The 14595-nt window shown below is 35.4% G+C and overlaps 1 protein-coding gene across 2 annotated transcripts in view; it reads left to right on the plus strand.

Annotated features, from left to right (window-relative positions):
* Positions 1 to 1363: 1363 nt before the first annotated feature.
* Positions 1364 to 14595, plus strand: part of crebrf (creb3 regulatory factor) — a 33806-nt gene continuing 20574 nt past the window's right edge. The window contains exons 1-3 of one of the 2 annotated variants that reach the window (XM_028030582.1): positions 1364 to 1514; positions 8675 to 8887; positions 11123 to 11248. In XM_028030582.1, the coding sequence (XP_027886383.1) occupies positions 8879 to 8887; positions 11123 to 11248 (135 nt within the window). In that variant the 5' untranslated portion in view covers positions 1364 to 1514; positions 8675 to 8878. Of the gene's footprint in view, positions 1515 to 6306; positions 7394 to 8674; positions 8888 to 11122; positions 11249 to 14595 lie in introns of those variants that run through there. The other variant, XM_028030583.1, reaches the window with a different exon arrangement.

The following is a 14595-nucleotide window of genomic DNA, read 5'->3' on the forward strand; positions in this document are numbered from 1 at the left end:
GTTATTAAATGTCAATAATGCATACTTAAATATTTAAATGTGAAAAATTTGAAGCCACTATGTGAAAAATTATTATTTCTTTGGTTATGTCTACTTTTTAGAGTGAAGATCCACCTAATTACTTGCCAACTCACAGAAAGTACAGAAAGAAACAGAAAGGAGCAAAAAGATCTAAATGCTAAAACATTTCTTTCAGTTTCAGAATTACTCAGACACAGTACTTGGAAACTAAACAGTGATTCAAATATAGACATCCAAAAATGCCATTGGCAATCTCAGATTAGAATAATCATCTCAGATTGAATCAATTAATGTATCATTTGATTATGTAATCACTGCAGATATTTTCTTAATATTTGTTTATACATAAATATTTTTTATGAAAAGTGTCAATAATTACTGATTGTTTATTTATCACCTTTTGCTGCTTTTGGCAGTTAGGATGCAGCCTTACAATTATTTACAAAAATAGTTACATAATTATGGATGTTTTTCTAAATTAAATAAATTTATGTATCTTTTTTCGGTACATATTTAAAAAAGTTTTCATGTGTTGTTTATAAAATCTAAATTCATTTCCAACACAATTAATAATTCTTTTTATATATGTTTATAAATAGTGGCATTTTTGGACCTTCATAATTAGTTATCATTATCTGATTCATCTGTCACATTTTTCGACTTGCTAATAAGATAATATTGTTTATTGATAAACTATACATTGCTAATGTATTATTTTCATGTTTAATTCATTACTCAAGCAACTGATGATTTTTATTTTCTTTATAAACTTCGGCACTTTTGGACCTCCATACTGACTCACCATTTTAACTTTCATTTACTACTCCTGAGCAATTTTGAAACCGAAAGAAAAGCTTCGCATCTTATTTTCGTCCCTTTTTTCCTGTAAAAGGTAAATTGTCTCATTTTTTCATGTACATTGCTTTCTTAGTATTACATTTGCCACATTAGTTTCGGTTTTCAAGTGAAACGAAAGCTGGGGTGGAGTACTTTCTCAAACACTTTATAAACAAAGCAAAGCAAAAACAGTTCATTGCACTAAATAAATAGCAAAGTACTGAAGCAGGCTGTTTACTCAAAATAATATAGAAGTACACTAAGAATACATTATCATTATGCACGCCTAAGTAAACATTAGAGCTCTGCTACTTTTCTTTTAATGTTTGTTATCTTTTTAATACAATATTCGCCATCTTCTAGCTGTTTTGCAACTTTACATTGTGACTTTTAAGCTATAAAACCCTGCAAAAATATTAAAACGTGTTTTTCTCCAGCTTGGAGCTCTTCTCCCATTGGCTGGTGGGTGCACCACGTTGGTCGGGTAGTCACGCGTTTTCCAGAAACCCGTCAGGAAGGAGAAAAACAAAACAAACCCGAGAGAACTGTAAAACCGTGTGGACTCCATTGGAAAGGGAAATATTTTTTAAATTATCGGCTTAACTCAAACACGGAAGTCTAGCAACGAGCGAGACCTGTGCATGGGAGTCTTAAAAGTGAGTAGGACCACTACTGGTGCGTTTATGGACACTTGAGTGTGTGTTTCGACCGCGATGGTTTGTTAGCTTCGAAGCTAGCTGCTTCTTGTTGTTGAGTGTCGGGCTACAGCTGGGATGAGGAAGGGGGCGGACGGAGGCCATACTGACTGAGTTGCAGGTGAAAATAGGGCATAGTGTGTAATTTCGGCTCTTTCACATTGAATTAAATGCAAATAAACAATCTTATAGTGGCATTTGTCTTAGCTTTTGGCTGTTTGTCGAGGAGGAGAAACGTTAGCTAGCTCATGTTCTTTGATTAGCTGATATAAATATCGGTCAGCTGGCTCCAAAAGATCACTATGATGACTTTCTGCTGATTTGGTATCGCGAAGCTCGTAGAGCAGCTGATTCCGTGTCAGTTTGGGTAAAAACAACTGTTATGTAAGGAGCCTAAACTGTCCAGGAAAACATCGCACCGATCATTATATTTACCCATTTGTCCTATGCATTCAGATTATATAAGATTACATAAGTAAATAGTGTTGAAGTGTGATTGTGGAGGAAAAAGTCTGACTTTGCAGCATTAGGTGTCCCATGGTACACGCCCCCCAACATCAAACATATCCTGTGTTGGTGGAGAAATGCTCCGCAAATCCATGTGATCCGAGCTCAGATACACTGTGAGTGCAAACATTCAGCGTTATGCTTTCAAGATCATTGAATTTTGTTTTTATTTTATTTTAAAAATCCTGTTTGGGGATTCATCGACCGAGTCAATGTGAATAAGTCTATGCATATATGTTTGTTTTTTCGAGAAAACACGGTCATACACGAAATGTTAACAATTTTATTGTGCAGACTTTGTTTTTTGTGTGATTTTATGTAAATATCTCATAAATAATAATATGTAGGGCACGGGGATGTAGGCCTCATGGTTGTTTATCTTCTGCTTCAACCTAGATTGAAACAAGCTGTTTATGATGAAGCAGGTTCTGTGATTGACGGCCATTGTGGCCTATCAGACACTCCAGAAGGCGGGCCTTGGTTTCTTTTCGACCAATAGGAAAGCAATCTTACGTGGGTGTTGGCACAGACTGTTAGATTGACGTTTTGTTTTGCTTTGCAGAGATCTGTGATGGGAGCAGAGACTGGCGAGACACTGGTGACTTTCTGGCTTTACTGGGGAATAATATAGGTCATTTGTAACACTTGCCAGCGTGTTATTCAATAGCAGTGGCTGTGATGCTAATGCCTGCTGTCAGGTTTGAAATACAAAGGAAATACATCAACTATACGGTTTTATTTCTTAAACGAAACGTCAGTTTGTGTCTTTCCACTGACAGCATGGTGATCCTAAAAATGTTTTGGAAAAATCTAAAGCTTATTACAGTTTCATCAACAGTGTTTGATGTAAAGTGAAATGTTTTTCTTTTTTTTTTACCTCTCTCTTGGTTACAGTGATAATAATGCCCTTTGAGAGAATGACATGAATTGCATCATTATAAATTAATGTGCTGTTTCCAGGTAGGAAATATTGTATGGATTCAATGAGATGCCATATTTGCACAAGTTTTTATATTAAGAATACATAATATGGCTGAATTAATAATAACAAAAAACAATTATTCCTGATTGTTGTTTTTTTAAAAAAAAAATCCTAAATTGTTACTTAAATATAGATACATCAGCTTAACATAAAAATTATGGACAAAATGTCAGAGTAGTTTTCAATTTACATGATTACAGCACAAAATATTAGCCCTTTTTGCTGTTCTGTTCTTTCCAAATGAAGTATAACAAGATTTTTTAGATGGTTAATTTGTTTTGGGGTTTTGGTTCAAATACAGGTCAAGTTGAATGTTTGCTTCTCTGTGAAATTAAAGTAAACTTTTTTCATGTTTTATATTTGACTTGTATTAGTAGTTTAATGCTAGCTGTTTTTTTCTTATTTTTTAACCAAGCCTTAATGGTTTAATTTTGAGGCTTTGCAGCCTACAAGCGGCTCTGTTTCTGTAGCATTTAAATCAATGAGTTAAACTGAGCCAACCTGTCTCAGCAGGAAAAGCTCAAGTGGCCTGCTTCCAGAGATTATTTCTAACACAATTAAAAGATCCTTTAAAACTAAGTAAGAATCGTTTGCTCAACCTTTTGTCCTATTAAATAAACACACCTCCACTGAATGAGGCTGTGACCTTCAGGTGTCTGTGGCTCTACGTTTTTGAGGTTTTCTTCTCTGGTTTAAAGCTTTGTTATTGAGCTTCTGTCAACTAGATTCACACATTCGATTAGCACTTGATGTCCTTTAGAATTGTCCTCTGTTTCTTGTTTCCAAGTGCTGAAGGAAACCTTTAACTATAAGCCATGAGGTTTTGTGAAAGTAATATTAACAAAAATAATAATCATCAGTGTAAAATATTGTTTTGTAGCAGAGTAGTCATTGCTTTTCTCTTATAATTTAAGGGAATGAGATTATGTTATACTTTTGTTTTATTTGTTTTAATACTGTATTGTGATAGTACACTAAAACTTTGTATGTTTAGTCAAAGTCATCATGTCCTTTGAATCTCATACCAGCTCAGTAACATCAGATTTGCGCTAATCATATTGATCCAATTTGTTTCCTGGAGAAAATAACATCTAAAACTATTTTCAACTTAGTTTTAAGTCTATTGTTATATGTCACACACACAGAGATCATAAGGTGTGCTGCAGCTTCCTTAATCCAGGTAATACTTTTAAATCCAACAGAAAATTAAAGAATTGCCAGTCATTAAAGCTTTTGAAACAAGTGAAACCTCGAATTTACTAATCAAAATATGAGGGTTGATTTCAGTCAGCAGCCATTTGACAGGTGCATCATTACAAGGAAATGCATTTCTCATGGTTCTAATTAGCCTGTGATGCCATTAAGTAAAAAGTAAAGTTGCTCTCCAGACATCCATTAGTCTTACTTACAAAAATAGTTCCCTAATCTTGATACATTTTATTGTATTTGCACCAATTTAGACGATGTTTCAGCTTAAACTTTGACTACATGCATCACTAATTTCAGCTACATGTTTCACATGCCATCTGCAGAAGCCTGGCTTTTCATTTATGCACTTTCCAGGTCTGGATGTGAAGTAAAGCAATATGAACAGTCCATCCATCCTGAGGAAACTCTTCCTTTAAAAAAAAGAGGACACGCATGTAACTGTGAGAGTGGTAATCGTGTCCTTGGGTGAAGTGAAAGACCCTGTTTTTCTCAACTGATAACAAAACACTGTTTCTGTTTTGCAAATAAACCCTGCAGCAGCATGTAGAAAAGACATACAGCTGCTTCCATTCACATCTGTTATTTAAGATGTCAGGGGTTCATCTTAAATAACAGCTGAACCCCTGACACACACACACCTAAGTTAGTTTTACTTGTATATATTGATAATGTGAATAGCTATACTGCATGCCCATAACTTTGTCTGAAGTGAATGATTGGAAAAGAATAAGTGGTACTCAGCCCCATTACCACCTGTCTGCTCGTTCTGTTAGTCATCTAAACAAGCCATGAAAATCCCTAACCTTTAGGGACAAGCGACTGTTATTTAGCATCTATTTCAGTCTGTTGCCACACTGTCCGAATGCATGCAGGGCTTCAGGATTAACAACCTTTTGTGATGTGTGCTCTCACATGTCCCTTTTCATAAAGAGGCTGGCATCTCCGGCTTGTTATTTCTGCAGTAATTAGCGCCTCGCTGGTATCAGTGGGTAACTCATTCCAGAGGAGGTACTGCTGATTGGCCTACTTGGATCACATCCAGTGTTGTGAGGTAAAGAATATCACCTGTTTTCATGGTGGTGAGAGATATGAGATAAGCACAGCAGGCTCGCAGTTGGAGCTTTTCATTGTCTGATAGCTGTTTGGAGCTAATTCTTTAAGATTCAATCCAGGTTTTTCATCTGTGGCTTGAAAAAAAGTGTTTTAATACCTTGAATCTTTCATATTTTCACATCATTTTTATGTTTTTGCCACAACAGCAAAATATTTTGGTTACATTGAACAAATGTGACATCCATTGTATCTCCTTTGATGGGGCCATTCCAACTCATGAATGTACTTTTACTTAAATCATTTCCTTGTATTTAGAGTTGAGGCATTTATGACTTTTCATGTTTCTCTTTGCAGAAAATTTAAAAACCGTGTTTCATTTTCAATCTACCTCCTAATTCTGCGATACTTTATGTTGGTTTGTCCCAGTAAGATACATTCAGTGTTTGCAATGTGAAACATCCCCGGAAAAAAGTTTGGTGGTTAATGAGCTACTTTTTCAAGACAGAATATACAGCACTTTAACAGATAAGCAGGTTTATATTATATTTAACTACTGTATACCCAGTTTAGTTTATATGAGGACAATCCTATAAATTGTGGTCATATAGTGAGATTATTATCTAGGGCTGGGTGATGAATCGATTTTATTAATTATTAGAATTCTCTGTTTGTGGAGATGTGATTTTTGGTAAAAAAAATAGATTTTTACAATTTGTTTCACCAATGCATTCCTTTGTTTTCCTTAGTTCAGTAATGTTAGCCAGCCCAAGAACTACTATCTTGTTTGACAAGTATGTTTTACAGCTTCTGTTTATTATGACTTTGAAAACAATAATTCTTTCTTGAAAAAAGAATGATTTAAATAAAAAACAGTTTTTAAAGATATTTTCTGTTATTTGCAATTTTTTGTAGGAAAGAAGCAAGGAAAAAATTAAATAAATCAGAAATTAAATTTGGTATAAAAAGTACATATTTTATTTTTAAGCCATATCACCCAGCCCTAGTTACAACAACCCAACTGGAGCAAAGTCATCTGTCTGAACTGATTTCATTGATTCTTTGCAACTAAACAAATATGGAAAAAATGAACCAAACCTTCTGATTCTACTCAGATCTCATTATTTTCACATAATCAAGATAATTCTGCTTTAAAACACAAGATTGAAACTCTTTGCTGTATCTTTCATGCCGCTTTGCAGATTAACGCTCAGCAAAGGACATTTTTATGCTTTCAGTTTATCGTAGACACCAACACGTTCGATTTGCAAACAAGAAGTCGTGTTTTTATGCCCTAAAGATTTGTGATTAGTCAGGCTAAAGTTCATTGCAAAGGCAACAAATAACAGAATCTTGAAAGTAACAGAAATTGACATTTGATTTAATGAATAATTTGAACAGCTGATGTTAAGCAATGCACTTTTAGTTAATTATCTCAGCAAGTCTGTAAAATTGCTTGAAGTGAAGACTGTTTTATTAAATGCACCTTATTGGCTTTTATCACAAAGTTTCAGCTCTTCATCATGGCCTGTATGAGCCTGTGATATTTTATTATATTCAGATCTTTCTTTGGAAAAATTATCTCTGTATCATCACTCGAACTTGGTTTCATTTTGTTTTGAAGATTTCTCTTGCTGTTTTTTTCCGTTTTGCTCTTTGGCTGTCTAGCATCGGGATTGATGCAGCTGCTTTGTTGTGTTTAAGCCGTGCGGTTCCTCATTCTGGAGCTGCCACAAATGAAACCGGACGCAAACGGACCGGAACACCTTGCACACCAAGATCCGATGATAGTTCCAATTTGTTATTTTGGATGTTTATCTGGTTCCAGATATGTTCTGGTGACTAAGCAGATAGGTGTGCACATGCAGAGGCTTCAAGCTTGCAGCGGTTTCTGTGTTTGATAAGGTGTTGCTTATACAACTGCAGTCGAACTAATAGTTTGCACAGCAGTGTTTTCTGCCACTTCCTGTCTCTATGCAAAGCCTGTACATGGGGAGATGGAACTGTCAGGGGTGAGAAGTTTATTTTTGTCAGCCAACGCTGAGCAAGAGGAAGTGGTGTTTTTCAGTGGCCTCTTAGAGGAGTAGGATTGGTGAGTGATTTTTCTTTTTTTTTGTGCATCATGTGATTGCTGCTTGGGGTCATGTCTCTATGGAGATCTTTTTATTTGTTATGCAAAAGCAGCTGAGATAAATAAGGGCCACGTGTTTCAGCTGTGAACAAAGCAAGTAGAGGAAAAGAAGCATGGCGCTAATGTGATAACTTTATGGTGTTTGGGTTCACTGAGAGCAAATTGTGCTTTCTCTATGGGCTGTAAAGCAATTTGGAAGTAAAGCAATAGTGTTTTAGGGTTAGAGGTTAGAAAAGGGAAAATTTTATCAAAATTTTCAAGCCAGTGATTTAAATATGATAAGTTTAACAATCACCACAAAACATTATCACTTAGGAAACAACATGAGTAATAATGTCTAATTTATTTTAAAATAAAGCCCAGGAATGGAAATATATAGTATGTACATATAGAGAAGCACCAATCAGGTTGCTGATTTACCTAATCCCATTTTGTAATATTTATAAGAAACAAAGCCTACAGCAGTTTCTTAGATCAAGATTGTTGGTTGATATCTAAACGTGATGGAATAAATGTAATGTTTCAATTGTGATTTTGTATCTTTGTGTTTTTATGATGTTAAGCGTCTTGAACTGTGTTGTTGCTGACATGTGCTGTACAAATAAACTTGATTGATTGATAAATCACAAAGTTATCCTCGTTTCCGCATCAAAGCATTTATTCCCAACCATGATCTGATTTAAAAAAAAATCAAATTCAAAATAAAGTCCATCATAAAACTATTCTGTTTGTTGATGTGCTTACAGACTGATTGTGTTAAGTCATTTTTCTAAACTTTTAAAAAATCATCTGGTCTCTTGTAAGTGCTAGAAATTTGTTAGATAGATTTAGACATGATTTGCTACTAGTTTAGCTCCAATCAACCAAAGCAGAATTTAGATGTGTTGTGCAAGTAAAACCTAAACATTCCCCACAATTTTAAAGCTTCTAGAGTTTCCCTTGCTTACAATACGCTCTCTGTTAATAATCTTTAATTTCATTTTACCCTATTCTTTCAATTTGAGGTTTGTGAGGATGTATGTTACAGTTGGGGATGCAAAATATTAGGAAAACATGTAATGTGGGATAATATTGGTAAATATTGCATAACTTGCAATAAAGAAACAAATAATTTGTGGGACAAAAAGAAGCAAACCTAGCATTGTTATACCTACATTCTGAAGCTTAATTTAAATTCTTTGTTGTCGTTTTTGACACTTTTCTTCATCATATCAACATCTTATCTCTTTTTTTTTTCTGCAGACCTGAAACATACGGAGAAATACGCCAGAGCACGACAGACAAGACGCTGTCTCCCCTTTCTTCCCAGCCTTGCAGGCTGCGTTCCCCCTGGACTCTGATCATCTCCCCTCAGCAGTGTTTTATTGTGCTGACCAACTCAGACCAGTGGGACTGGACAGGAGACCCAGAGGTTCCTGCCGCTGGAGCTCTAAGCTGTGCCTGGCAATGCCTCAGGTAAGACCAGCAACCGAAAAAACATTCCTGATTAGATATGTTGATAAATACACACAGAGTTGTGCAAAATGTCCAGAAAATGTTTCTAAGGATCTTTAAATGTAGCTATTGGATGTGTATTCCATGCAAAAACGAATAACTTGTAAACAAAAGTGCTTGAAGACTGAGAGGATCAGAGATATGAGTCATGATTTAGAGGTGACTGACTGACCCTGGATCAGTCTGACGTCTGCAGAGGCTGCATCAGCTTGGCTGCTGATGTAGATGAGCCAGCAGGGAAAGAGAAAATTAACTTTTTCTTTTGTTTATTCCAAGATGTGAAAAATAACATGTCTATTGAATCGGTTTTGGTGCTAAAAACAAAAGGCTAAAAAGGAGAGCAGCTTTGTCAATAAATGCTCCCAGCACTCTTTATTATATTATTCTTCAGTCTAGAAACTACAATATTGATTATTCATTACCTAACATGTCTGGATGCATTTACATCCTGCTTTTCTCAAACATTGAATCTGTGTGGAGATCATTTGTAAAATGTAGACGGGTGTAATTGAATTGTGTTTTCTCATTTTGTTAACTAAACGTCTTGTATTATGCCTGGAGCTGTTTCCATGCTGCGTAAAGTCTGTGCTCAGAATTGAAACACTTTGTTTCCTCATTCATTCTAACTCTCTTATTTATTGCAGGAGTTTGAAAGCCGTGTTACAATTATTGACATACTCATAAAGGCAGAGACGTATACAACACTTTTTTTCTTGGTTACCAATAACCAAAGTGCTTAGTTTTACATTCAGGGTTCTTGCACAATCTGAAGAGGTTTTGAAAAGGGTAGTTTAAGTGATAAAAAGAAACAGAATATAGAGAGATATTTATATTTCCCTTTGCCAGGCTCTAAAAATGTGTCTATCCATCCAACCCTTTGACCATTCATCCATCTGTCTCCCAATCCTTCAGCCCGACGTCCATCCATCTGTCTGTCCTTGTGTTGCCTGAGCATTGTATAAATATCAGCTGTGAAACTAGCAAAACAAGGCTGAGAACTGTGGAAATTTGATGGTAAATTGTGCGATATTTGATATGAAAAGTGTATATGAAATCTACAAAGTGGAGACAAATGTTTGCACATGTTTCACAAGCACAAAAATTAAGTTATGTGTTGCTATGGGTAATAATCGTTTTAGTCACATCTCATAAATATAATGTTTGACAACCCTTAAAAAAATCAAACATGACATCTCTGCCTCAACTTTAATTTGTGTTATTACAGGAAACATAATGCATTAGAAAGATATTTAATTGCATTTATTGTAAATACATTGGCTGTAGGACCTTTAAATGAGCAAAAATCAGATGCCCGAGTGCAAGTGAATGCATCGCTGAATGAGCTAGGAGATATGTAGCTCTACTCTGGAGATATAGGGGATGACATGTCAATCTGTGAGGTTGAATGAGCTGCAGCATGAAAGCAAATTATCCAGTTGCACTTGGTAAAAGTAAACATTTCTGTATATCATCAAAATAAAATTGACATTTTATTGATTCAGCTTTCAACCAAAATTCATATATTTTCAAACCTTTGAGAATTATGAAAGATTTCAATTTTATGAAAATGTGATTTTCTGTCTGATTCATTACATTAATGTATATAATTGCACATCACCTTTAATTTTAACACTGTAGACCTGCAGTGTTTTAATCCACTGAGAGGTTTACTCTTACACTAAACATTAAAATGCCTGCTAAATTATTCATCTTCCTCACATTTTTGCTTATTATAAGTAAAACACTTGGAAAACTGTCAAAACTGAACCAACACTCTTGTTAATAAAGAATCTGTGTATGTTGATTATAAGCCAATAATTTTTGGTATGGTGGATATAATAGACAGACTTCATCTCAGATAATTATCATGAGTTGAACATTTGGTTTCCTGTTTATCAGAAAGTGTCTGAAGATATAAGATGGTTGTATAAATTTGTGAAAATCACAGAGAGTAATATATGTTGTGCAAAAAACGGATGAATTGCTTACAGTAGTGAACAGTAGTGCAATAATGACAGGACTAGCATTAAGTGTTTCTGTTTGGCTACTTTGTGTTTCAAATTTTTGGATGAATTAGAATTTAATATCCTGTTAGCTTTACTGAAAAGAAGCAAAACAGTCTCAAGTTAACACAGTTGATCAGATTTAGTTTGTTTTTGCTCACTCTGTGTGTTTTCTTTCTGTGTTGTGCTGCAGCCCAGCGTCAGTGGGATGGAGCCTCCCTTTGGGGACGCCTTTCAGAACTTCTCGTTTGCTGACCAGGCCCTAACCAGCACTGAGCTGCTGGCCACCAGCTCTGACCCGGATTTCATGTATGAGCTGGTGAGTGAACACACACACACACACACCCACAAGCCCCTCCACACACACACACACATGTTTGCGCAGCTATCTTTGCGGGGACTTTTCATTGACTTCCATTCATTTCTACAGCCTAAACCTTAGCCTTACCCTTATTCTAACCCTACCCATTGCATATCTAACCCTAACCAAAACTCATTTCACACCTTAATCCTAAATCTGACCCCTGACACAAAAACAGGGTTTCCCCTTGAGGGGACCAGGCTTCGGTCCCCACAAGGAGCAGTGTGTCCCCACAACATAGTATATGTCATGAAAATGGTCCCCACAAGGTATTAGAAACAAACGCACACACACAAAACAAACAACAAACAAACAAATAAAAATAAAAAAAAATTTGCAAGCAACACCAGGCTTCAGGCTTTATGAGTCAATTTTCTTTTAACATCAGTTACTTGCTCCCACCAAGCTGTCGCTCATTTAGATCCAGATGTGAGGTGTGAGCTTCCTTCTACACATATAAGGAACATTTTTGCTTTATTTCAAACAAGTTGTATTACTTAGAGGATCTTTCACACAATGGCAAATCTCACAATACTATGATAAATAAAATATATAGTCATGCGACTTCCGTGAACTTTGTAACTGACAGTAATCATGGCGGGCAGTTACCATGGAGTTGCTATGGCAACAAAAAACACCACACAAGCATAGAACTAGCATTCTAGTTCCTATGACTTATAAACAATATAAGTAGATTACAACTATTACTCGATTACAATTTGAATACTCTACCCACTTCTGTGTAATGCTAAGATAAATATCAGTGATATTTATTATAGTACTTTCTGCCAAGCTAGCAAAATTAGCTTAGCTAATGTAGCTTTTATTTGCTAGCCTGTCACTATATGTACTTACTCTGCCAGTCACCAGGACCTTGTTACTCATGTGAAGACTGTGCATCCTTTATAAATTTGTTTAATCGTTGATTGTAGTGAACTATGTCATAGAAGGAGATCAGAGGCAGCATCTTGGCCACATCGTCGGATATATTTTCCTTCTCCATCTCAGGGTCTATCCTGACAGCAGCAATTTTTAATGTGTCTTCCTACTAAGATGGCGCAGATCACTTTTGGTTCAGACTTGTGGAAATTATGTATACAGATTTGTCATTTTCAGTAATTTGCTCTCACTGATGGTTTATCTGGATATTTGTTTAAATGAAGCTATATATGATATTAAAAACTCTTCCTGGTAATATTCATTTAAACTTTACTTATTTTTCACATCTCAACCACATATTTCAATGTATTGTGTTGGGATCTTATGTGACAGACCAGTGTAAAATAACAGATAGCTTTAATGGAAGAAAAATGATGCTCAGTTTTCAAATTTAAAGGAGATAAATCCGTGGACATTATCACGCAGTTATGTTAAACTTTGTAGATGCGCATCACTGCTACTGCATAAATAAATTTATTTCAGAAGTCTATCAATCAGATTTATTTGCCTTATTTTCAGAGATACACGTTAAATATCTGCTCATCGGTACTGAATATTCCCATCATTTAAACTTTAAACCAGTAACCACTGAAATTATAAATATAAGTGTTAACGCTTTATTAGCTGCACTCTTGTTGAATGAAATTAGGTTTACAGCTAGCTATTAGGTCGCCAAGTCAAGCAGAAACAGCCATGGCAAGCTGCTTGATTTAAAAGGTGCAGAGGGTAAAACTCCAACGTAGCATTAGAGGTTTAGTTGTAAGCATCTTCTTTAACTGAGCTGTGCTGTGTGAAAACACTCCACTCTGCACTCTGTCAGCACAACCTGGACAGTCGCAACTGCTTACGCTGGCATCCATACAAAACAATATTATGTTACCTGAAACCAAAACTTAAAACAAAGTTAAAAGAAAAAAGCAACTTTTGTCCACTACTGTTTTATTCAGTATTTCTGTAGTCTTAGTATGTCTTAAAAAAAATCTAAAATTACAATAAAAGTTTTAGCAATGATGTTAGAAAGATGCTAAAATTGCTCAACTGACATTGATATTACTCTCAAAAGTTTTTATTAACTACAACAGGGATGTCAAACTCATTTTCATTTTGGAGCCATATCAAAAATCTGGATGTTCTTAAGGGGCCAGTTGTGCCAGAATACATTGATAAAACCAATTAAACTGTTAAAATATCAATACATAACTGTTCCTCCAGCATTTTGTGATTGTTTTAGTGTTTTTATTTGCAGTCAAAATAATATTTAGAAATATTTGTGAGGGATTTTTTTACAATATTTGCACTTATATATGATGACTTGAGTAAGGCTGAGGCAGCAGTCACTTACACTCATTGTTTTGACTAATTTTGTTACCTGACTAAAAAGTTACATTGACTAATTTTGAGAAGATTTGCAGTAAAATTAGAAAAAATGTAGAGATTTGCTGATTTTGTGTGAATTTTGCAGATTTGAGAAAAACTGAAGGACTTATTGATATAATTTGGAGTCTAAACGGCCACTTAAAAAGCCATGGTGGACCAGATTTGGCCCCCGGGCCTTGAGTTTGACACATGTGACCTACAACTTCAATGAATTACAGTGCATTTGACTTTGTATGACACCTAAAAAGAACAATATTTCTATCAATGCTCAGATTGTATTTATTAAATATCTGCACCAATAACAGATATTCCCTTTCAATAGTTGATGCATGCAAACTGATGATATTATTTCAGGTAGACAGAATTAAACTTAGCCTTGCTTCCAATCTGGTGATGTTGGATGAAACATCTTATCGCACAATGTGATTTTTGATATCTATCGCTTAAGATTTGTTATTTAAAATGAAAATAAAGTAAAAGTAGCTCATGCTATTATTTGGTGGTATGGTACATGGCATTGAAGCTGACCAATCAGAATTAAAATGAACGTTTCAAGATGGAGTCATGAAATTCTAAAAATGAAGAAACCTGGAACTCTGTGCCATCTGTTTCACAGAAATTTTAAACCCCGAGGTACATCCCATTCATCAGGCATGGCTGGCAAGTTTAAACAGAAACCTCTCCTGTCACCACTCATAGCTGTCAGCTACAGGTGTCTACTTCAATTTACTTCCTGCTCCAGACTAAACAATAGTGATTCACTGCTGAGCATTAGATTCCTTGCCCTGTAATAAACAGGATCAGCTTCGTCTTTAATCTTCTGTATAAAAATATATCTGGTGTTGTTTCAGTTCAGCTTTGAGCACCTAAAAATGCTGTCATTGAAATTCACAATTGGGTGTCTTTAATGTGGTTGTGATATCCGCAGACTGATCTAATGATTCTTAGATCACAGCCCAGCAGTGGCTTTACCATCTGTTGTTTGGGGC

Source organism: Xiphophorus couchianus, chromosome 11, assembly GCF_001444195.1.
Source record: "Xiphophorus couchianus chromosome 11, X_couchianus-1.0, whole genome shotgun sequence".
NCBI classification, from domain to species: Eukaryota; Metazoa; Chordata; class Actinopteri; order Cyprinodontiformes; family Poeciliidae; genus Xiphophorus; species Xiphophorus couchianus.